Below are 24,341 nucleotides of genomic sequence, written 5' to 3'. Positions count from 1 at the left end.
TATAAACGCAAAGCGAGAGGTTTCACTCCTGTTTACTTCCGCCATCAAGTTAACCCCGAGAAACCTTATTTTTTGGGTCTTGGAGTCAAAGAAATCTTGACATTCGGCCCAATATCGCTGCAGTGTAATGTTTAAGGTCTTATCGGTCTTTAAATTTGTTTTCAAAATGTTTTAAGCGTATTTTCTAGTAGTACTTAGCAGCACAAAGCTGAGGTGAACTTTATTTTCAAGTGGGACGATTATGTCTGCCCGTTTTTCCCATGGGTCCTGAACGCAGCGTGTGTCCCAATAGGTCACGTGACGATTTGTTGACGTTGTGGAAGGAAGATGGCGGCCCGCTGGAGCAGTGAGACGGTGGTGGTTGAATTTCGAGATGCCCAGGTATTTCAGATGAGCATAGAGCGTTAAAGTGAATGTAGAACATAAGGCGAACATAAAATGTGAAGTAGTGTTGATCAGCGGCAGGCGGCAGGAGTTCACCTGTAATACTGTAACACACACAACTCAAACACACACAACTCAAAAACACACTCAAAGTTGAAGTCACGTTACTTTTCGTGTTCTCAGTTTCAAATTAATATTCTGGACATCTCACACATTTCAATTGCACCCTAACATACAGAAAATATTAAATTCAACCCGTATATTCTACTTAATATCTTGGATGACTGTTACTTTTTTAACTGCAGCCTAACACACACACACCAACATGTCCAACTGTTCCTGCAAACACCTTCCCCTGTGTCATGAGGCTCGAGGTCTTCGACTTTATATCTCATTTATCACACCGTCAAACCAGATATTTAGGTCTTTTATTCAGGCAATTACAACAACATAAAATAAATAAAACAGATAAAAGGCATAGTACACAAAGTATAATTAATAGATACAATTTGAGTCTAAAAGACAAAGTCAGTTAGAAACTGGCTCCAACTGACAGGGTCAGCCAGAGGCCAGACACAACATAAAGTCTTTAACCTGCTTTTAAAGACTGTTTGATCTAATACCATCGGGTAGTTTGTTCCAATTTGTTGTTGCATAGTGTGCAAATGCTTGTGGGTTTGCATACGTGAGCCATATCGTGATATATATCGATATCGGAATAAATCGTTATGATTATCATGATATTGATTTCAACCTTATCGCCCAGCTGGATCTTGTTGTTTTTACCTTGTCTGTTCCCAGGCCACCGCCATGTCAGTGGACTGCCTGGGGTCCCATGCTGTGCTGTCTGGGTGAGTTCAGCCTGAACACACTGCAAGTGATGCTGCGTTCACGTCGCATCGGATTTAATGGAAATAGTTGTTTTAGTGGTGGAAAGACTGATTCTTTTAACTCAGCTCGACTTACAGCTGTACGGAGCACGATCACAGACTCGAGTCACAGTTTTAATTGCTTGAGACTTGACTTGATGCATGAAGAGAAGACTTGAGACTCGACTTGACTTGGGTTCTGGTGACTTGGGACTTGACTCTGACTTGTGCTTTGATGACTTGAAAAGGTTTCTAAAGTCTTGACTTGAGATCTTGTGTTTGTGTAAATGACTTAGATTGAAAGTGATGAGATTTGTTCCAGCAGACGACTGAATTTAAATTGTTTTCTGAATTTGTATGGAATGATTGAATTTATTGAAGTTGAAACTGATTATAGAAATCAAACTCATGATGCTCTTACCAAGTTTTTATCCTATTAAAACCATATTGCATTGAAAAGTCCTAGATATTTAGTTTTCTTTAAGATATTAAATTGATACTGGACTCTTGATTTGTTCTGACTTGACTTGCTGTTCTACATTTAGACTTGAGACTTGACTTGAGACTTGTGCCTCAAAACGTGAGACTGACTTGGTCACACCTGTGTTGTTATGTTTACATCTTGGAAGAAGTAGTGTTGTTGACATAATGAGGGAGAGGAAAATGACATCTAAACACGACAGATGTGTGATATCAAACAGAGAAAGTGCTTTTCTAACCTTTGTGTTCCTCTTGTTTCAGGCGACGTTTTCTCTACATGGTGAATCTGGAGGCTCCCTCTGAAGCTCCGCGCAAAATCGGACGCCAGAGCAAATGGGATGTGGGAACCGTACAGTGGAATCCACACAGATCAGAGTCCCACGTCTTCGCTGCTTCTGTGAGGCTCACTCGTGTTAATAAAGAATCATTCATCAATCGTTCAGTCATTTGAAAAGAATTTGGGCTTATTTTAAAGGAAAAATACCCCCCAAAAAAACACTTTAACACACAGAGAGTGTACGGTGGCCAGTAAGGACAAAGTTTGAGAACAGACATACTCACCCACAAAATAGCCAACTTTTCAAACGACATTGCACACATACACAAACACTCACACACACACACACACACACACACACGCAAATGCACTGTTGTTCCTGCAACACCAACAACACCAACGTTGCTGCGTATATATTTTGTTAATATTTTGCTATTTTTGTATTTTGTATATATTCTTTGAATATTTTGATATTTTGCTATATTTTGTTAGTATTTAGCTTATATTTTGTAAAAGATTTTTGCTTATTGTGTCGCCTTATCTGCTGAGCTGACCTGACTGTCGTCCAGTACTTTTTATTGTGTTGTTGACCCTGTGTTAACCTACATATGACAAATAAAATTAAACTTAACAAAGACGAAAGACTGAATATAACCAAGGCGTTTCAATGTTATCGACTCATAAAGTTAGCGGCCGGTGTGGCGGAGACTCTTATTGATTTAATTTTCTAATTTTCCTGGCATTTGGCGCTCAGCAGGGGGGAATTCAGACCCTGCTGGTGTCACATCATGAAGTTAGATATTCCTCAAGCTTGGTACTCAGTTTGAAAGGAAACAGAAGCCTCTGCCTGATGAACATTGCTGAGCTTTTTGTGTTTGCAGAGCAACCAGCGAGTTGACCTGTACATATGGAGAGATGGCTGTGGAGAAGTCCACACGTCCCTGCAGGGACACACACGAGTCATCAGGTAACTCCGCTCTTATTAAATGACAATCTGGTCATCATGATTCCTATACAGGATATTCACATAGTTTGATTTCATACTGTGGAAGAAAACTCAGTTTGACAGGTTTATTCAATCTGCAGGTTGAGAGCCAAGGAACTCAAAATCTGGATGATTACACAGAGTTTTATAGTGTTGAATATTCATGATCATGTTAATACAGATAGAATATAATAAAGCTATTGGTCACAAAGTATAAGGTTGTATGAACAAGACTGAACAGCCAATGATAATTATAGTTCTAGCACTTTAAGGAGAAGACAAGTTATTATTTTGTCAGTGTTTATATGAGATTTGTTCATTTGCACATTCCAGCCTCAGTTCAGTGAGAAACACACAAGATGTTACTGTAGAGTTTCATCTTATAACGGTGAAGCAGATTCAGCATTCTGGAGTTTTAGGCACTAAAATATGGGTCAAAGAATACATATTAAGTGAGAATATACTGTAGGAATGTTGCTTATTATAGGTACTTTTCCATTTCTTCCTTAACAATACAAACTCTGTTGCCTCCAGCGACCTGGACTGGTCCTGGTTTGAGCCTGAGTACCTCGTCACCAGCTCAGTGGACACCTACATCTACATCTGGGACACCAGGTGAGAGCTCAGTGTGATGAGACAGCCTGAGAAGAAGGCAGATGACACGATGTAGTTGGCACTGTATGTATTGTAGGAAGAGGCTTTTAATCTGCCTGTTTGTTTTCACAGAGACACGCGGAAACCCACGGTGGCTCTGTCTGCTGTCGGTGAGTCTGCAGGCAGTTTGGAGGATCCAAGTTATCGTCTCTGTTGGATTAATATTCTTCTTGTCATCCAGCCTTCTCCGTCAGCCTCTCTCTTTCCTGTCACTCTGTTTTTCTTGCAGCCGGAGCGTCTCAGGTCAAGTGGAACAGAAGGAACCAGTATCTCCTCGCCTCCAGTCATGATGGTGACGTACGAATCTGGGATAAAAGAGTGAGTGGCTGACTTGAGTATCAGTCAGGAAAAGCTGAACGCTGTTCACTCCAGTGTCTGAGCAAGCAGACTGCTTTGTTAAAGTCACAGTTAAATGAAAAATTACTTTTTTCACATTGTTGGCTAATTCTCCATATCATAGCGTACAACTATTAACAATAAATGCCAAAAAAATTTACAAACTTTTTGTTTTCTTGGATTTGATATCAAAATCCCAATACTTGTACTTCCTGGAAAACTACATATCATTAGTGGTTACTTACTGCATATAAAACTTGCAACATGACAATGTTCAAAATAACAGAGTGGCAACATGGTGGAATCTGGAATTTGTGAAGCTCATTATGAGCAAAGTCACCTTCCATATTTGTCCCGGTCCGACCCGCTGACCCACGTCTGTCCCGCCCCAACAACTTGTTTCAACTGGAAATATGCAAGATACTATCAAAATGTTTCGTTGTGACTTTATTGGTCAGTCTGTTGTAGTAATAAAGAAAGATTTTATTCATCATTTCATTAATAGAATGTATGGCATTTTGTGCTCCTAGTTGAGGCTAAAAAAATTAATTATAAATACATTTTCTGAAACGCCTATTTGACTATAAACTTGTATTTGTTGCACTTTTTATTTTCCTGATTTGTTTTCCTGTTTGGTGCTACTAGAAACCGAACACAGCAGTGGAATACGTAGCAGCTCACCTGTCTAAGATCCACGGTCTGGACTGGCATCCAGACAACGAGTTCATCCTGGCCACGTCCAGCCAGGACAACTCTGTCCGGGTAAGACCAGCTCACCTCCCTGCAGTCACACCGCCGGCCTGACGAGGGGGGTCCCAGGTCAGGGGTAACGGACAGCCAGCTGGTCGTTATCGCAAATTATTACACAGCTTTGTTGAAAACTCAATTCTGATTGGACAATCAAGGCATTCTGAGGTCTGGTGTCTCTGAATAACAGAATACTGTTCCATCCAATCATATCACTCTGCAGTGAAGAGGTCCGCTTCGTTTGGTTGATTCATAAAGACGTTACTGCAGATAAATGCTCTGCTAACCGAGGTTATAAACATGGAAGGTTTTTGGTTTTGCATCCATGGCTATGCTTTAGCAGAACTGGAACCATACCAACATCAACAAATCCGGTCAGATTGCCATTCAGCCAATAATTACCAATTAAAAGTTTGGTTCTCTCTGAATAAATTAAAGTGATATTGTTAAAATCTTCCATGTTTCTAACCTCAGTCAGCTGAGTGTTTGCTGTGGCTGGTATTCCAGTGTATTCCAGTGTCATTCCATCCTTCCAAACAATATCGACAGGTTGAAAATCGGCAAGGTGCCATGCTGATCAATATTTTCTGTCAAAACATTTTCACTGATCATTCATACCGCCTTCAACATTCACTGCACTCTACCTTCATCTGTCTGTGTAGTTTTGGGATTACAGGCAGCCCAGGAAGTACCTGAACATCCTGTCCTGCCAGGTTCCGGTGTGGAAGGCCAGATACACCGTGAGTCCGCTCTGACCTCACCATGACCTCTGCCTGATCTCACCATGACTCTGCTCTGACCTCACCATGACCTCTGCCTGACCTCACCATGACCTCTGCCTGACCTCACCATGACCTCTGCCTGACCTCACCATTACTCTGACTGACCTCACCATGACTCTGACTGACCTCACCATGACTCTGCCTGACCTCACCATGACTCTGCCTGACCTCACCATTACTCTGCTCTGACCTCACCATGACTCTGCTCTGACCTCACCATGACCTCTGCCTGACCTCACCATGACTCTGCTCTGACCTCACCATTACTCTGCTCTGACCTCACCATTACTCTGCCTGACCTCACCATGACTCTGCCTGACCTCACCATGACTCTGCTCTGACCTCACCATGACTCTGCTCTGACCTCACCATGACCTCTGCCTGACCTCACCATGACTCTGCTCTGACCTCACCATTACTCTGCTCTGACCTCACCATGACTCTGCTCTGACCTCACCATGACTCTGACTGACCTCACCATGACTCTGCCTGACCTCACCATGACTCTGCTCTGACCTCACCATGACCTCTGCCTGACCTCACCATGACTCTGCCTGACCTCACCATGACCTCTGCCTGACCTCACCATGACTCTGCTCTGACCTCACCATGACTCTGCCTGACCTCACCATGACTCTGACTGACCTCACCATGACCTCTGCCTGACCTCACCATTACTCTGCTCTGACCTCACCATGACCTCTGCCTGACCTCACCATGACCTCTGCCTGACCTCACCATGACTCTGCTCTGACCTCACCATGACTCTGACTGACCTCACCATGACCTCTGCCTGACCTCACCATGACCCTGCTCTGACCTCACCATGACTCTGCTCTGACCTCACCATGACTCTGCTCTGACCTCACCATGACTCTGACTGACCTCACCATGACTCTGCTCTGACCTCACCATGACCTCTGCCTGACCTCACCATGATGTCTGCCTGACGTCACCATGACCTCTGCCTGACCTCACCATGACTTCTGCCTGACCTCACCATGACTCTGCTCTGACCTCACCATGACTCTGACTGACCTCACCATGACCTCTGCCTGACCTCACCATGACCTCTGCCTGACCTCACCATGACTCTGACTGACCTCACCATGACTCTGACTGACCTCACCATGACCTCTGACTGACCTCACCATGACTCCACCACACACTGTGCTGTGTCCAAGATCACAGACTGACTTTTGTTGATTACCGATGCTGCTAGCAGTCACGATTGCTTACTTAAAAATGCATTACTAAATTAGAAATATGTGCTATTTAGATAAACATATGTATAAAAATAACGTAATAAAATCTCAGTATGTCTAAGAAAAACAGCCTTGTTTTTAGCTTGACCAAGATGGTTTTTTGAGTTTATCCAATTAGTTTTGAAACTTTCATCAGACAAAGGATGGTAGCATGGGTTCCTCAATCCATTTTCTTATTATTATATTTTTTCCCAGCTTTACATATTTTATATATTTTTTTGCACTTTGTAACCTTGTTTTGAAAACTGCTCTATAAACAAAGTTATTATTATGTAATTATTCAGTTGAAGCTGAAACATAAAAATGATCAAAATTGGAGTTACGAGGTTTTCACCCAACAGCGATGAATAACAATAAGGGAGAGATGTGAAAATTGAAGAAACAAGTATGTGAATTTACAGCAATCTACATGATGTGCAAATGTGCATCGTTTTCACATTAAGTAGTCTACAAAAGACCTACAGGAGACCACACATGGTCTTAGACTAGCGTTGGGTGTGTGTTGCTAACCTTGCCTCTGTGCCCCCCCCCCCAGCCCTTCTCCAGCGGCCTGGTGACGGTGATGGTTCCCCAGCTGCGGAGAGAGAACAGCCTGTTGCTGTGGAGCACCTTGGACCTCAACAGTCCCGTCCACGCCTTCGTGGGTCACGATGACGTGGTGCTGGAGTTCCAGTGGCGTCCGCAGAAAGAAGGTGAAGGAGAAGTGGCGCTCTGATCCCAGACGATTATTCGGTGCCAGGTCACAGGAGATTGACTGATTTTATATATATATAAACAGACTTCTACTTCAATCTATTCTCTTCAATCTCATGCTAAGAAAACTTCTGTCGACTCCATTGGTCCTGAGGGCATTTCTTTCCCTCGATCTGATTTTTAGGGGCATTTTGGTCCTAGGGGGCAATTTATATTATTTTTCATAATACATTTGCATTGCATGCTGGTAAATGAACACACAATTTACAGCACTAAGATCTGTTTTAACTTCTTTCCCCTGGCTGGAACCTGGCAGCAGGCCTTCCAGAGGACTGTCTGTCCCCATCCCGTCCATCTTCACCCTCCTGCTGTTTTTTACCATATCGGTTGTTTTAGTTTTTGTTGCTGCAGTGGTTTGTGTTGGTCGGCATTTTCTCCCCCTGCTTGCTGTGTGGTGCCACGTTTACTGCTACTGCTTCAGGCTGCGAACTCGCTGGTTTTCTGATCAGAAACCGCAATATTTTTCTCAGCCAGAATCCACTGGATAGATTTGTCCTGTCATCAGCTCTCACAAACCATCTACACTGGCCCACAGGGGAAAGCAGTCGCACTCACAAGTGAACATGTGACAACTCAAAGAAAAAAATGTGAACAGGGTGAAATCAATGGGGAACAGGGTGAAAAAGTATGGGATTATGAAATGGAAGCGGCGTAGGAAGCCTGACAGCTGTATGTTGGTTAGGCCTGACTGTTTTCTGTCTGCAGGCTCCAAGGATTACCAGCTGGTTACGTGGTCCAGAGACCAGACTCTGAGGATATGGAGAGTTGATCCACAGCTGCAGAAGGTAAGTCCAGATCAGTCACATCCTCAGAGCAGAAATAAATTGACATAAATGTGTTTTCCTTGGAATGTGTGTATTCATGTTGATGTGTGTGTTGTTTAGCTGTGTGCTAACGACATAGTGGAGGAGCTGATGGAGGGAATGTCTCTGACCATGGAGTCGGAGAAGACCCTGTCCTCCCAGGAGCCCGAGCCTCAGCACACCACCGGCCTGTCAGCCGACGACCTGCAGGGTGAGAGCAGCAGCTGGCCGCTCCTTCACTACGCCTCATGTTACCTGGTAGTGATAGATGGATACAGGGCTCTCAGGTGATGTAACGCACCCTCTGGCGGCCATGTTGGAAGTCCTCAGCTCTTGGTCAACAGTGGCTGTTTGTGTCTCTAAAAGTACAACTTGTTCATCTCAACAGAAGTGAATAGACATGTTCAATTCTGTGCTGTTTTTTTGCTTTAGTAGAATATAATGTCTCCTGTGATAATGTCTGTCTTCCCAATGTGTTAATGAATATGTGGGTCCTTATTCAGGGTGTCTGGAGCTGTGCAGCAGTAGTGGGACAGTCTAATTCTCTCTCTCTCTCTCTCTCCCTTTGTGGAGAGAGAAATTGATGCACATTAGTTTAAGTCAAATCGAGTTTCCAAGATACATTTTCCCTCATCATGTATATCTCACATGTATCAGTAACGTCCTGACGTGTCTCCTCGTCGTTACCCAGACCCGGACGGGGTTCACTCCGCTCTGAGCTCCAGCGGCCGGCATGAAGCCCCGGGTCCCGGTCTGCCGCAGACCCTGCAGCAGGAGTTCTCCCTGGTCAACCTGCAGATCAGGAACGTCAACGTAGAGGTCAGACAAACCCCAGCCCTAATAATAATAATAATAATAATAATAATAATAAACTTGATTTATATAGCACTTATCTAAAAGCAGAGTTTACAAAGTGCTTTAGAAGAAGACATAAAAACATAAGCAATAGTAAAAACATTGGAAGGAGGATAAATAAATACATTGATGAAACTAGATGGAGTAGAGCGCATACCTCTATCAACACTATGCAATTGTCAAGATATTTTCACCAAAAGATAATAATTTCTTCCATGCCACATTAGCAACTTGTTTCACATTTTCATGACTGGAGCTGAACTGGGACATGAGATCTGACTGTTCACATTCTTGTCACTTTTAAGCATTTTAGCCGAATATCTCAGCACCACATGGCCAATCAGCGCCTTATCTGTCCAGTTTCCATTAGAGCTGCCCTTCTACCACGGGACCAGGTTTTAGAAAAATTGGCAAGGTCTCTTCTTCTGTCTGCTGATTGGCCACAGAGGTTGATGGTGTTAGGTGAATCCGTTTGTACATTATATGGCTTTTTGTGAGAAGTCACGCCCACCTCCATGCCCCCCTTTGGCCAGTTGGTATGAAAAGTTAATCAGTTCTTCCAATGACCAATCTTTCCACAAAGTTTTCCTGGTGGCTCAGTTGGCTGAGCGTCCTGGACTCTAATCTGACCTGGAACCTTTGTCGCATGTCATCCCCTCTCTGTGTCTCTTGGTTCTCTCTGCTTTGAGCTGTCTAATAAATGTAAAAAAAAGCCCCAGAAATAGTAAAAGCAAAAGCAGTTTCATAAAGGCAAGTCTATAAAAGTGGGTTTTAAGAAGTGATTTAAAAGATGATGCTGACTCAGCAAGCCTACGCTCCTCAGGCAAAAGCACAGTTTTAGTCTTCAGTCCCGACTGATGAGCTGCACTCATGGTGAGCTCTTCAGCCTTCCTGAAGCCTAAATCTTGAACATTTAGAAGCTATATTTCAATTCAAGTCATCACGCCTACACTGCCACCTTATGTGTGTGTGTGTGTGTGTGTGTGTGTGTGTGTGTGTCTGTCCATCTGTCGTGTGTGTAGAGACAAACACATCAGCGATATGTGTGATGATGATCCCTTGATAGAAGGATGTACACCCAACCCTAACTGACCTTGACTACGGTTAAATTAGACATTGAGTTAATTTATTCAGTGTGTGTGTGTGTGTGTGTGTGTGTGTCCAGATGGATGCAGTGAACCGGAGCTGTGTGGTGTCGGCCCACTTTGGGAGCCATCAGGTTCGGCTGGTGGTGAAGTTCCCGGCCCACTACCCCAACAACGCCGCCCCCTCCTTCCAGTTCGTCTCCCCCACCACCATCCCATCCGCCATGAGGACCAAGATACAGAAGGTAACAAAACACTCTGAAAACTGTTTACAAAGGCTTTATAAACTGTTACATTGTAACATTAGAACATGGGCCAATATTGGGCTTTTATTAAATATCAGATATCATCCACCTCTGATATGATGGAGGTTCCTCATGACAACAGCGACATGACATTTGATTTTCTTTGCACATGTTATTGATTCATTTAAATGTTAAATATTTTTTGTAAACTGCTTCTTCATTCAACACTACAAGAATTTCATTAGACTAAGTTTTAGTGTCCCATGACGGTCTAAATGCTGTTTGAGAGGCTTTTCCACCAAATTCTGGGGGCATTTTGGCATTAGATTATCAAATTAAAAGATATTATCAGTTATTGGCAGCTTCACTCCAAAAACCCAAATTGGTAAAATTATTCTTTGGAGGATAAATCACTTAAGAGTCACTGTCACTCTGACTGCTGACTTTCTGAGACGATAACATTTGAATATCTCGGTTATATACAGTCTTTGGTCTGCCTGTTCTCAAATAGCTAATTAGCATAATGCTACCTGAGCTTCACAATGCTTTCTTTTAGTTCAAATTCTGTTGCACTTATTGATCCATTGATCCGCTGTATAAGTGAGTGAGCAAGTTTTAAATGAACACACAGCGCCTGATTCTACACGTGAAACAGCAATAAAAAAACAGGTCGGGTGACATATATTTCTATGAAAAATGTATATTCATTATTTTGGCCGGTAAAAATTCTTCTCAGCAGGTAAATATTTTTATCTTCACAACTTAATTTCAGACACTGGCTGGACATGCATGGAGCCAGCACTTACTGCATACCATTAACAGAATTACTGTATTTTTAGACATTGATGATGATGATGATGATGATGAAGATGATGATGATGATGATGAAGATAGGATGGTGAACTGTTGAGAAGAGTCCTGACTGTGTGATTCCTCTCGGTAGATTCTGACAGATACGTCACTCCAGAAGGTGAAGAGGAACCAGAACTGTTTGGAGCCGTGTGTTCGACAGCTGGTTTCCTGTCTGGAGTCGGACATGGTGGGAGTCTCACACACACACACACACACACACACACACACACACACGTCATGTATATTTGCTCTAAATTCATATATCTACTACCTCAGTTTCAGTATTTATACTTATATTTATATTTACATTTTCATAATGCTTCCACTATTTCATACCGAATACATAATGATATTTTTTAATGATATTATGGTATTTTATACATACTGACATTTATACATTTACAGCAAATATATTTATACATAATTTACATACTTTATTTAAATACACTTTACTTACATCCTGCTCTACAGTTTACTTAACATGTTGTCATGGCAGCGACCTAATTTCCCCACAGGGATCAATAAAGTTTCATCTTCTCTCTCATAGCGCTCTCCTCTGTCTCTCGTTTCCTCCCTCCCTTCAGACGCAGGAGGACGGCCCGGCCGCCAGTCCCTACGTCCTGTCCAACCCCGTCCCGCCGGCCCTGCCAGCTTTCCCCAGAGTCACCAACACTTACGGCTCGTACCAGGTGCAGCGCAGCTCTGTCTGACAGGACGAAACTCCACCCTAAAACTTGCATTCCTGGGTCCATTTAGTTGTTTGGTGTATTTTTCTTCTTCCCGTGGCCAACTGGCCAATCGTAGATGAGGTGACGTCACCTCCAGATATTTCCAGCAGCTACAATGGAGTTTGATATGAGAAAATGTTTCAGGATGTAAAACATCAGCGGTAAACGTCAGGTTTTGGTGTCAGTCCCTCAGAATCAAAGAGCGAGAGCTTCTTTCTAGAGCCGCCATTTTGCAGCAAGAGACGTTCAACAATCATACAGGGAGAAATCCATCGTAGAAGAGGAGAGAGACCAATTTCTTCACCACAGGAGCAGGAGAGAGACCAGAATGCACTGCAGCATCAAGACAGATTGGGTTCTGAGTAAGGGGCGTAGCCATAATTATAAGCACACCCCAACATGCACAAACTAGTTGGCTACCTAGGTAGATGAGTATCCCCACACGCCCAGCTTTGATCGAAAACAGTAAGTTCACACCCCCTCTCTGAGGGTTGTTGAAAGGCATCCTGGGAAATGTAGGAAATCACTAACTGCAGTAGAAGTAGACGAGGCAGGTTGAGAGAAAGTGAGTTCACCAAAAACAGTAAATGACAACACTTCATCACAAAATATCTCCTGAATGTGTTGAACATCACAGACTGATGAGATCTAACAGGAAGAGGATCAGAGGGGGATTTTTCCTTTAAAATGGGTCTTGCAGGCTGTCACTTGCAACATGGCATTTGTCCTTGTAAATGTTAACCATGTGTAGGAATAGTTTTGCACCGTAGTTGCACCTCTTCATCTCTGTGTATTTAGAGAAATAATCCATTAACCTCCTTTTGACATCAAGTCTGGTTGTTGGTGATTTTCCTCCCAGGACGCCAACATTCCCTTCCCTCGGACCTCAGGAGCTCGTTTCTGTGGCACCGGCTGTCTGGTCTACTTCACCCGGCCCATCACCATGCACCGCTCCGCCCCCCCCACCGAACCCACTCCCAGGTGAGATGATGTGGTACTAATACTGCTGGAACATCCAGTTTCCAGCAGCTGTGAGATAACTCACCTGAGAGGCTGACCCAACTCAAGACGTGTGCTCGACTCCACGGCTGCTATGAATTTCAACCCAAAAATCAAATCCGACCCCAAGATTTCACTGGTCTGATTTTGACGAAACTTGGAGGGATGATGCATTTGCCATGACTGTGTTCTGTTTTTTGTTTTTTTTAAATACACTGATTGACATAATGAGGGTGCTATAACTAAAGCTTCAAATTAAAAGGCCCTAACTGTGTTGTCACATTCATCTTTACACTTCCCTTTACACTCCTGAATTTCCCAGAGGGGATCAATAAAATCTTATCTTATCTTCTCTCTTCTTCAAAAACTAAATACTTGGGAAGGATGGACCTGACATCTAATGGTAAACAAGAACAGATCCTGTACTGACCCACGGCGCTGTTCAGTTGCATGCACTAAAGCACTGCCACACGGTTAAATTACCTAATTCCACTAATGTTACTTAAATACCACAAGATGACGTCACCTACCATTAAAGTCTGTAGGGCAGCAGAAGACGAGTTACTGTCTGCAAATCCCTGTTACTGACTGTGGAAAGTTAAGTTTCACTTTTGTTCAGACTCTGTGGACTGAGTTCAGTCTGCTGGTCTGCTGTCTGTACATCTCCACATTACAGACATGATGTGATGCAACATCAGGCGCATTAGAGATCCATTTAGATCCATTTATATACACTGACCAACTTTTGATATTGTGCCTCTGATTGATTTTTGGTGACAGGTGAGTCACCTTCTATAGAGTACAACAGGTGGTGATCACCTAGCACTAAAGATCAGCCAGTAGCAGATGGAAATTTCAGTAGCATGCTTTTTACTATTAGATGTCAGGCTTTACACAGATTTGGGTTTGGTGTTTAGTTACTCTTTAAAGACTGATTGTGTGTGTGTGTGTGTGTGTGTGTGTGCGCTCCAGGTCCCTGTCGGCCCTGTCGGCCTACCACAGCGGTGTACTGACTCCTATGAAGATGCGTACAGAGTCTCAGAGCACACTGAGGCTGTACAGCGGCAGCCCGACTCGCTCCGACAAAGACACCGTCTCCATCTCCTCCTTCTACTACAAAGAACGGGTGAGACACACACACACACACACACACACTTGAACGGTGGAGAAAGTCGCTACATCACACTGATTAGTGAAAAGGTAAGACAGAAAATCATACTGTATGTGGTTTCATATACTATATGCTTATTGCATGGTTTTGTTGAATACTCACTTCCGATTGGCCAATGAAGGCATTGGTTTCACATCTGATCATATCAGTCTGCAGTCCGCTCCATTTTGTTGATTTCTAATGATGTAACGGCGCCACCTTGCAGCAAACAGACGTTACTGCAGACAAACTCTGAGCTAACTGAGGTTAGAAACATGGAAGATTTTTACAATCTTACTTTGAATTTATTCAGAGAGATTGCTGGTTAGAGGCTGACCGGATTTGTTTACATTGCTATGGTTACAATTCTCTGGGATGCATTACTGCCTTTAAATGTAGAATTAATTTACAGAAATAAAATGTGCAAAGAAAAAAAATTATAGCAGGTTTTCCAGACTGTGTTTCTGTAGCTCTGGTGCAGGAAGAACCTGCATCATATCAGAGGTGGACTGACTGGCCGATATCTGATATGTAAAACAGATCTGGTCTAACCCGTGTGTCCTGTCATCCATGTTATCTGTGCATACTCCCCATCCTCGTCTCCCTGTCTGTCTGCCTGATGGCTTTTTTTCTCTGTGTTGTTTTGTGGTTGGCCAATCTCTTGTCCCCCTGCTGCTGCGGTCCACTCCTCCCTCCCACTCTCCTCCAATCAGAAGCCCCCAATCTCTGCCTCCCGCCGCTGGTCTGTACAGACCATTCATGACTGCCCGGTACTGAGCTCTCTCCCTCCTTCCCTTCATCCGTCCCTCTATTCCTCCATCGTTCCCAGTCTCTGTATCTTTACCTCCTTCATTCCTCCTCCCATCTTGGGCATTTCCATGTCACATCTGTGGGATTTTACCCTTCCCTCTCTCTCTCTCTCTGTCTCTCTTGCACGTCACTGTAATTGCGCTGGAGTAACTCCTACTGACACTGCTGCCTGACTCGTCCAATACACTTTTCCTCCGTCTGTCCCCAATGTTGGCTTAAGCTTTTAATGTACACTAAGCATGTAACGACAGCATAAGGTAAGGTTGTGTGATTGCCAGTGCACAAATGTGTTCAAAGTAATTTCTATTGGTCATTTTTATTTCATCTTCAACCATTTTGTTTGATATAATTTAGTTGTTTGGGCAACACGTCAATTCATTCATACACTGAAAACCAACCATCCGTTCACACTGTGAGCAACACGATCAACAAGCCACCAGAAGTCCCTTCATCTCCTCTGGAGCCGAGCGGCCGGTCTGGACGCTCATCAAGTCTGTCGCCACGGGTCATCGTCCGTCAACGTCCAATCAGATTTACGTGCTTCCTTGTTTCTCTACTGATGTGATTTTGTTTCATAAACAATAGTTCTGCCTGACAAGTGCAAAACGGACGAGAAGTTAATTCCAGCCATTCAAAGCTTCCCAGTTCTATTATTACTATTATTTTAAATTATTCAAATTATTTCAACAGTTGCATCCATCGTTGGGGTGGATAGTAAACCTGAAGAAGAAAGAAAGAGTTTTTTCTGTTTATTTTCAATTAATGCTACCTAATTACATAATTAGCACTTGCTAGCTAGCAATGTTAATTCGTTAAATTGATGCAACATTATGACAGGCAATAGCAGAGCAGTAAAAATACATGATTTGCCTGTTCAAAACTTTGTAGCTGAAGACTTTGTAGCCCCGCCCACAATCAGTCAGAATAGAACGGCCCATCAGCCAAGTTGCTCGCAGTGTGAACACCTTGTTAATTTGTCATTCAGACCACTTTTAATCAAGTGGTGCTTCATTCCTTTGGGCCCGCTGTCTCCACCCTCCTGTCTGTCCGTCAGAAATCCCGGCGGTTTAAGACGAAGCGCGAGGGGACGGACTACGGCAACCGGCCCATCAAGCTGGCTGGGAAAGTCATCATCCAAGAGATCTCCTGTCTGCTGCCGGTCCACAAGGCGCTGGGAGAGAGCTACATGTGAGTGGCTTCATCCCACTGAACGACTTATCAGGCCAGGAAGTCTTCAGACGTTTGACTGTTGTTTCACAACAGGAAATACATGGAGCAGTAAGCTAGCGAAACTACAGCAGAGATCAAACAGAACTGTTTAGTGAAGAGGGAATATGTCACCATGCTAAATACTGGAATAATAATACTTTTTGTTTGCTGTTTTGGCTTGAGAACTTTGTAGCTGAAATGTGTTGCGAGGCCGGTCAGTCGCTCATAGCACCGTCCTCCATCTTCCTCCATCATCCTCCATCGTTAAGCAGAAGACATTTTTTGCAAGCCAGAAATGTCAGTAACTGGCCAAGTAATGGTTGGGTCATTGGTATTGATCAACAAGTCAATCAAACCCCACAGATATATTATGGTGCTATGGAACAGAAAAAACCTAAATTATTGCCCCTTTAAACAGAAAAAAAGTATTTCAGTTGTACTTCTTAGCAATATGTTGATAGTGTGCAGAATCCTTGAAAGTTGAAAAGCAGAGATCTTTAATTATTGTCAAACTACAGTCACATGATGTAGTAGTGTGCTAAAAAAAACTAAATTCAATAGAAAAAGCTCTGACTCCATGTATGATAATAGATATTGCAGAGTGTAGCCCTACTGTACAGGAACACACAGTTTCACATGATTGTCCTTCCACACACGATGCATTTGATCTTCCTCCTCAGTCTGAATGTGAATGACATCCAAGACACGTGTCAGAAGAACGCAGCCGCAGCGCTGACAGTCGGCCGCAGGGACGTGGCGAAGGTACAGCTCACTTTAAACCTGTCAGACGTCCGCTACCGAGAGCTTGTTATTCAGAGGAGCTGATTTCCTTATTTTGATTTCTAATTTCTAGGCAAGTCAGGGGCATACTGTGAGACTGTCCTCCACTCACTCCCCCCATAGATATTGTTCCCACTAAATTCAAACTCAAAGAACTTACAGTATGTTGACTGTGATGTAACACACCCTCTGGTGGCCATGTTGGAGGCCCTCAGCTCTGTGAACAGCTGATTGTGTTTCTAAACGTACAACTTGTCCGTCTCAACAGAATTGAACAGTTAATTTCTGTCTGTTTTTGACTGGGAACTGATCATTTCATCCCCGATACCTCTGATTGATTTTGTGTCTAGATAATTTTAGCTTGTTAGTTAGCTAACCATAGTATCTGGTCAGCTAACTAGTAGTCACACAAACTGACACAAACCTTTCCATCCCATCAAATGTGTGCGTGCATGTGTGTGTGTGTGTGTGTGTGTAGGTGTGGGCCCTGGCATCTGCAGCGACCAGTCTGGACCTGAGTCCGGATCCTGACCCAGACACTGACACTCCCTGGGCCAGACATCCCTTCGGTCGCCACCTGCTGGAGACTCTGTGAGCAGCAGCCCGTTCCTTCTCTCCAGTCGTATTTAAATTAGAGTGAACTACGGCTGAATCCCGCTGTCCAGACTCTGGACTCCTCACAGACTTAGGGTGACGTCACCGACGGTTTCAGCGTGGTGTGCGAGGGTGAAAAAAGGAGAAACGAGACAGGCTTGATGACATCACATGTTGTCATGGAGACAGCGACACTGCTGTCTCATGTGGAAAGCCTAGATGTAGTTGACCATCTGTTTTCATCGATCAGATGAAAACAGATCTGGAAGTCATGTTCAAAACGTTTGTCTGAAGATACAAACTGTATACTTACAAATGTATGAAACACTACACTAGCAAGATGTAGTCAAATTTACAGATAAACATTTCCTTGCTTACTCCCCAGTGTTTTTATTTATTAATGTCACTGATGCTGTGAATTATGGGCAATTCCCTCTGAAAAGTCTGCATGGACAGCTCCAATAGTTCACATCAGAGACCCGAAGCACTTGGATGATTTTACAGCACTAAGCCTTGTGGACTTAGTGGGAGTCTGGATATTGGGAATCAGACATCACTGAGGGAACTATGCTATTCTAATGAAAAAAAGAAAAGATGATGGTAATACATTGGATTTAGAAATACTCAGGGGGATTCTACAAGGGATTCAGAGCCCAAACCGAATCTGTCTTTGCTTCTGTCCTCCTGCCTCCTCCCCAGTTTGGACCACTACAGCCAGATGAGTGACGTCCAGACCCTGGCCATGTTGTGCAGCGTGTTCAAAGCCCAAGGTCCTCCTCCAGACTGCTTCTCCCTCTACACACACCATCCCTCACGGTCCTCCATGTTCCCCCCCCACCACTCCCGCTATGTAAGTCCTGGCAGGTGGTTCCTCTGTCTTCCTCAGTAAAGCTTAGTTCATGTTGTCCTTCCTCCTCAGTTTTGTGCCTCATGTCCTGTGAAAGCATTTTGATACCAGTCTGAGGCTATTTCACTGTCTGCTGGAATTGTGATTGAATATATTCAGAATAAACTAAACTAACATTAGACTTTTGCCTCCTCCAACTCCTCATAATTATCCTTAAAGCTGCATTAGGCAACTTCGCACTTTGGCGTCTCCAAATGGCAGCAAGTGGTCGCTGTTTGACAAATTTTAACTTCAATACCCAGAAATCCTGTAAAGTGACATCAGTAAACTGCCACAGCCAGTCTGTGATGCTTTATACTAAAAGAAACCAAAGGAATGAAAGAGGAAAAAGATCTAATGTTGGTGAGACCAGCGTTCTCTGCTCACTGCTGTTTAGGAGACAGTTTTGGATTTTACTTTTAAAGTTTCAGGTCGTCACTTCCTTTGGGTGTAGAACCGACTGTACGCAACACCAGAATTTCATTTGGGCAAAATATGGTGAACCAGCATCCCATTTAGTGGGACGGGACGCTCTTCTCTGTTCTCTGCAGTTCTAATTAGTGATAGACAGATAAGACCGCTGGATTCATCATAAAAAAATTGCCTAATGCAGCTTTAAAGGAATAGTTCACCCAAAAATGAAAATTCAGTCATTATCTACTCACCCCCATGCCAGTAGAAAATGCGGTAAAGTTTTTTAGTCGATACAAGCTTCCCTTAGGCTCCAGGTGAAGTAAGTTGCAGAGTTCTCCAAAACAACTGAGGTTGCTGAGGACCGTTTCAGACTTCAGGTCTTCAGCCTTCAAAAAATAACGGAAAATAACCATAAAATGGCTCCATACCGCTCGTCCAGCATGATCCACGTCTCCTGAAGCCAACCGATCCCAAACTGACTAGACTGACTCACTAGAGAATGACTGAATTTTCATTTTTGGGTGAACTATTCCTTTAATGTGAGGTTTTTCCAATTATTTAAAGTCAATTTGGTGCGTTTCTGTTCTGGTTTTAATCGCTTTAAAAGCGGTACTGAAGTCTTCACATGTCAGTGGTCGGGTTGGAGACCTGATGTACTCCACCTGTTGTTGTCTCAGCCCAGCTACACCTCCAGCTCCGTCACCTCAGGCTCCTGCTCCAGCACCTCGGACTCCATCACCACAACCACCTGGAACATTGGTGAGACACGACTCCAGTCCTACTGTAGCATAATGTAATATAAGAATAAACTTTATTTATATAGCACTTTTTAAAACAACTGCTACAAAGTGCTTTCCAAAACAGTTAAGCTAAATAAATACACTGAGTGAGTACATACAACAGAAAACAAGAGTAGATTAAAAATGAAACCAGACGTGAAGTAAAGATAAAATAAAATAAAGTAAAATAAGAATATGAGGAGACAGACAGGGTTACAAACCGATATAAAAAATAAGACATAAAAGACAAATGAAATCAGACATGAGGATAAAGATAAAATAAAATGTAAGGAAACAGACAGGATTACAAACAAGGATAAAAAAAAAAGACTTATTATGTCAAGGGTAATTACTGGCAAGATTTAGTCATTTTATAATAATAATAACAATGATAAACTTAATTCGTATAGCACTTTTTAAAAATTAAATGAAAATACAAAGCATTTAGACGCCAAAACAATCATAAATTATATCCAATAAGATAAGCAATGAATAAGATCAGACATGACCTTTGACAAACCTTTTGACAAACAATAAAAAAGTCAGATTTGGATTATTAAAAGAAAGATTGACCCTAAAACACTTCAACAACATTATTACTTTCAACATTATTTAAAAATGATTTCTGACATGAAAGTAAAATTTACGAGATGGATAGGCGCCAGAATCTCTCTGTTAAAAGAAATGTTTAATTTAACAAGAGAATCTAAAAAATGTTTTAGCCAAGAAGGCCTTCAATGGCCGAAAGGAGAAATCCACCCTAAACACTTTAAAACTGTTAAAACCAACTATTGGCATTTCTGTACCCATTTAGTTGTTTAGTGGTGTATTTTTCTTATTCCTGTGGATAAATGGCCAAACATACACAAGAAATCAATGCGTTAAAAAAGACAGGCTTTGTCCATTGGCCCGTTAGGACTCTGCTGGAGAGCCGCACCCAGGCAAGCAAGATGCAGGTAACTCTATAGTGAAGCAAATGATGAGATTTTGGTCAGAATCGATCGGTTTGATAGAAAATGGTGGGAAAATAGGATCCAGGTCCAAAATGGCCGGAGTTCTGCTTTAGGTGCAACTGTGCAAGACTTAATCGAGCCCATTTTAAATAAAACATGTTTGTTGTGTTTGATTACTGTTCTCTGATGGTTTCTCCTCAGGCCGGGACTCGGAGCATGCCACCCCATGGGGCGAATCCTCTCCTGACGACTATCGCTACGGTAACCAGGCTTACTCAGATCCGCGCGAACGAGAGCGGGAGCAGCACGACATGAACAAGAGGTAATGCAGTCGTGCCTGCAGTTAGACAGTTGTCTCTAATTGTGTCTCTTTAACAGTGAGGAGCTGAATCCTGGACCGCAGTGTGCTACTTCATGTCCCATTGTCGTTTCTTCTTGTCCTGCTGTCAGACTCCTGGACCCGGCCAACACGTTACAGTTTGACGACTTTAAGAAGTGTTATGGGGAAATCCTCCATCGCTGGGGCCTGCGGGAGAAAAGAGCCGATGTGCTGAAGTTCGCCTCCTGCCCTCCTGAACCTCACAAGGGCATTGGTACATTACTGGGAATTCTCAATATTTGTTAACGTGTTAAACAGAGATATTTTTTCTGGGAGATGTCGGTGAAGCTGCTTGAATGTCGCCAACAACAGCTGGTATTTCCTCTGGACTCCAACTGATTCACATTAAGAGGGTTACACATTCAAAGGGATGTCAAACGTCGGAGAAGTTGTAAAAGTCAGAAACTCTACAAAAATAATTATTTAAAGAGGAAGGAAGGGAGTGTAGTCAATTCAGCATTCAAGCCTCTCTGCGATTAAAAGAATTTCCACTCGGTCTCTGACTTTTGGCATCCATTTCAGATCATTTGGCAGCTATTTAGCCCTAAAACTTAGTGGAAGATCATTAGCATTGCTCATTAGACCTCACTCAAATAGAATTTTAGCTTGCTAGGCTATAAATCCTGTCCTACAAAGCTAAAGAGCAGCAACTACATAAGACCAAGACTGAGAAAAGTGACTTCATTATCTTCTGTCCTTACAAAACTACTCTAGGTACAGAAGCGGATAATATTTATTATTAATCAGTAGCATCTATGGGTTTAATTTTTGTTGAAATGAAATCTAAACTTGAGTCATGACCTTTGAAAAACACACAAAAAATGTTGCTGCTCTTTACCTTTATAGAGCAGAACTGTAATTAAATTCTGCTTCTTCCATAGTCCTTTATAAAGATATCTAGATCTTCCTCTGCTCTCTTGCCTTTCTTTTTAATTGCACTCCTCCCTCACCACTGTATATTATATCTCCTTAAAATAGAAAAGGTGGGAAAACGTATAATGCATTATAAGTTTTCCCACCTTTCCTATTTTTATATCCTCTGACTCATTGGGAACCGATTTTCCCGCTGCCTTTTTATGTGGATTCCTGTTATATGTCCTTCCCAGAGTTCGGGCTGTACTGCTGTCACTGCCGAAGCCAGGCCCGCGGCACCCAGTGCGCCGTGTGTAAGCGTCTGACCTTCCAGTGCGCCATCTGCCACGTGGCGGTGCGCGGCTCCTCCAACTTCTGCCTCAGCTGCGGCCACGGAGGACACACCAGCCACATGATGGACTGGTTCCGCTGCCAGGACGAATGCCCCGCCGGCTGCGGCTGCCAGTGTCTGCTGCAGAGCACTTTCTGACTCTCTGAGGCAGCATGGAGACACACACACACACGGTTTCTCTCTCTCTCTCACACACACACACCTACACACAACAGACACACACATACACAAACAAATGCACATTCTGAAAGAGGGGTGATCTTTAGAACGCGCTTCAGAGGGAGGGGAAGTTTGGTCGGTGAACGCTGCTGTAGACGCGGATGTACTTCCATGGATGTGACTGATCTGAGCCTCTGATGCACAGAGAAGCTGATCACATGCGATGTGTTTTTCAACATGTCTGTGCCTTTTGCAGTTATTTTCAATGCTTCGCTGGCAGCAGGCACACATCGCCTCTAAGACTATGCGGCTGGTGTTTTGAATGCAGCGTTTTGGCTACAAGCTGAACGTGACGTGCCGTGCTGCACATTACATCAGTGCCAGACAGAGAAAAGATTAGCAGCGTTTGGATAGTAAGCGGCCTCTTACAGTTTCCTGGAGAGTAACGTTAACTTTAGCTACGTCCTCCGCTTCAGAACGGGCTGCTCATCCTCTTCTCAAGAAGCAGAACAACCACTAACTTTCTGTTTTCCATTTTTACTTTCAGCAATGTCATCCCCTTTGTTTCTTCAGGTTAGCTAGCTAACACTAATTAGATAATTGTATAGCAACCAGAATGATGTAATGCTCCCTGCGCCCTTTGACCTCTTGCTCTCTGTGTTACTAACGACGCTCACAGTTGAGCAGGAGGTAAAAGCTCCTGTCTGATCACAGCCTCAGTGAGCAATATGAGCAGCGACAATCTGCAACCTTTCTCCTTGAGACAGGAAAGCCCCGCCCTCCTCCTCCTCCTCAGTTGGTCAAGTTCCCGCCCCACCACCTGTCAGTCATCTTGATGATGTCATCTCTCCTGAGGCTGAGGTCACCGGCAGCGTAAAGCCTCCACAGCCGATCTGACGCTGATGTTCACCGTGTTTCTGAGTGTTTTCGCTTCGCTCTTCTTTCTTTTCTTCCTGCTTTCCTCCGTTGTTGCTGCTGCTGTCACTTCCTGCTCTGCGGCCGCTCGCCTCACCTTGACAGACACAACCGGCTCACCGCTGGCCCCGCCCACAGCAAATGGTTTACGCCCCAAAACGTCCCAACATCACTGAAAATACAATTACAGGCAATCAGGGGATTTAGGCCTGAGCCACAGAGTGATAATGTAGAATAGATCCTGTTTATTGTTATTTTAATGTGACAGAAGTGGCATATTGTAGCTTTAAATTAACATTACAGAAATCAGTGATATAAACCTGTTGGTTATTTATCTTCTGGAGAGTAGGAGACGTTTAAATAGCTTTCTCTTGAAATTAATAATTATCTTGCAACCATGCAACTTTCGTGCAAGAGACATTTCATATTTCCAATGGCCTTACATCTTAAACTGCTGGATACATGTCCTACAGCAATTACAGGGCTATGATTTTGAATGTGAAAACACTGTACTATAATGAATTGAAATCAGTAGGGAGAACAACTCTCTATGGATGTGCTATATGTACAGTACAAAATAAATACTGAATGAATAGTCAACACGTGCCATATGTAAAAAATAAATGTCTATGTTTGAATTTTCAGTCAACTCGTCATTATACAAAAACACAGACGATATCTATCGTGACTCATCAGTTTTATGAGAAGAAGTGCCAGGATTAGGCGATCTTCTCCTTTTACTGTCTGAGAAAAACAAATCCATGTTTTTGCAAAGTAGAGTTTGACTGGTATTGGGATTTTGAAGGTCGACATTGATATTCTTGTATTGAAGCTGCCAATATCAGATATTTTGTGCCGATATTGTCTTTAAATGTCATTAAATTTGACCATTTTCATGCCACACAATTCCCAAAAATGACAAGTATTCAGTGTTTCCCCCAGAATGTTCTTCCTGTCAGGGTGGAAAAGCCTCTGAAACAGCATTTAGAGCATCATGGGACACTAAAACT

General features: G+C 43.1%; 1 protein-coding gene across 1 annotated transcript; it reads left to right on the top strand.

The window, feature by feature from the left end:
* Positions 1-324: 324 nt before the first annotated feature.
* On the top strand, positions 325-23,999 carry wdr59 (WD repeat domain 59). The gene is made up of 26 exons (XM_071923152.2): positions 325-381; positions 1,186-1,235; positions 1,995-2,130; positions 2,892-2,977; positions 3,530-3,610; positions 3,722-3,759; positions 3,879-3,967; positions 4,631-4,747; positions 5,395-5,472; positions 7,315-7,471; positions 8,238-8,317; positions 8,417-8,546; positions 9,027-9,154; positions 10,356-10,520; positions 11,464-11,559; positions 11,957-12,061; positions 12,960-13,081; positions 14,072-14,225; positions 16,114-16,247; positions 16,949-17,030; positions 17,527-17,639; positions 18,342-18,492; positions 19,620-19,701; positions 20,876-20,996; positions 21,125-21,267; positions 22,160-23,999. Exons 1-26 carry the CDS (start codon positions 328-330, stop codon positions 22,393-22,395), a joined length of 2,928 nt encoding a protein of 975 aa, XP_071779253.1. The 5' UTR covers positions 325-327; the 3' UTR covers positions 22,396-23,999.
* Positions 24,000-24,341: the final 342 nt, after the last annotated feature.

The sequence above is a fragment of the Centroberyx gerrardi genome, chromosome 1 (genome assembly GCF_048128805.1).
Source record: "Centroberyx gerrardi isolate f3 chromosome 1, fCenGer3.hap1.cur.20231027, whole genome shotgun sequence".
NCBI lineage: Eukaryota > Metazoa > Chordata > Actinopteri > Beryciformes > Berycidae > Centroberyx > Centroberyx gerrardi.
This window is presented reverse-complemented; position numbering and strand designations above follow the sequence as displayed.

Bases quoted from the DNA above. Each gene is read 5' to 3' on its own strand.
- wdr59 (XM_071923152.2), top strand. From the start codon at position 328: ATGGCGGCCCGCTGGAGCAGTGAGACGGTGGTGGTTGAATTTCGAGAT. The intron at 1,236-1,994 runs GTGAGTTCAGCC...CTCTTGTTTCAG, and splicing joins TCCCATGCTGTGCTGTCTGG to GCGACGTTTTCTCTACATGG. The intron at 14,226-16,113 runs GTGAGACACACA...TCTGTCCGTCAG, and splicing joins CCTTCTACTACAAAGAACGG to AAATCCCGGCGGTTTAAGAC.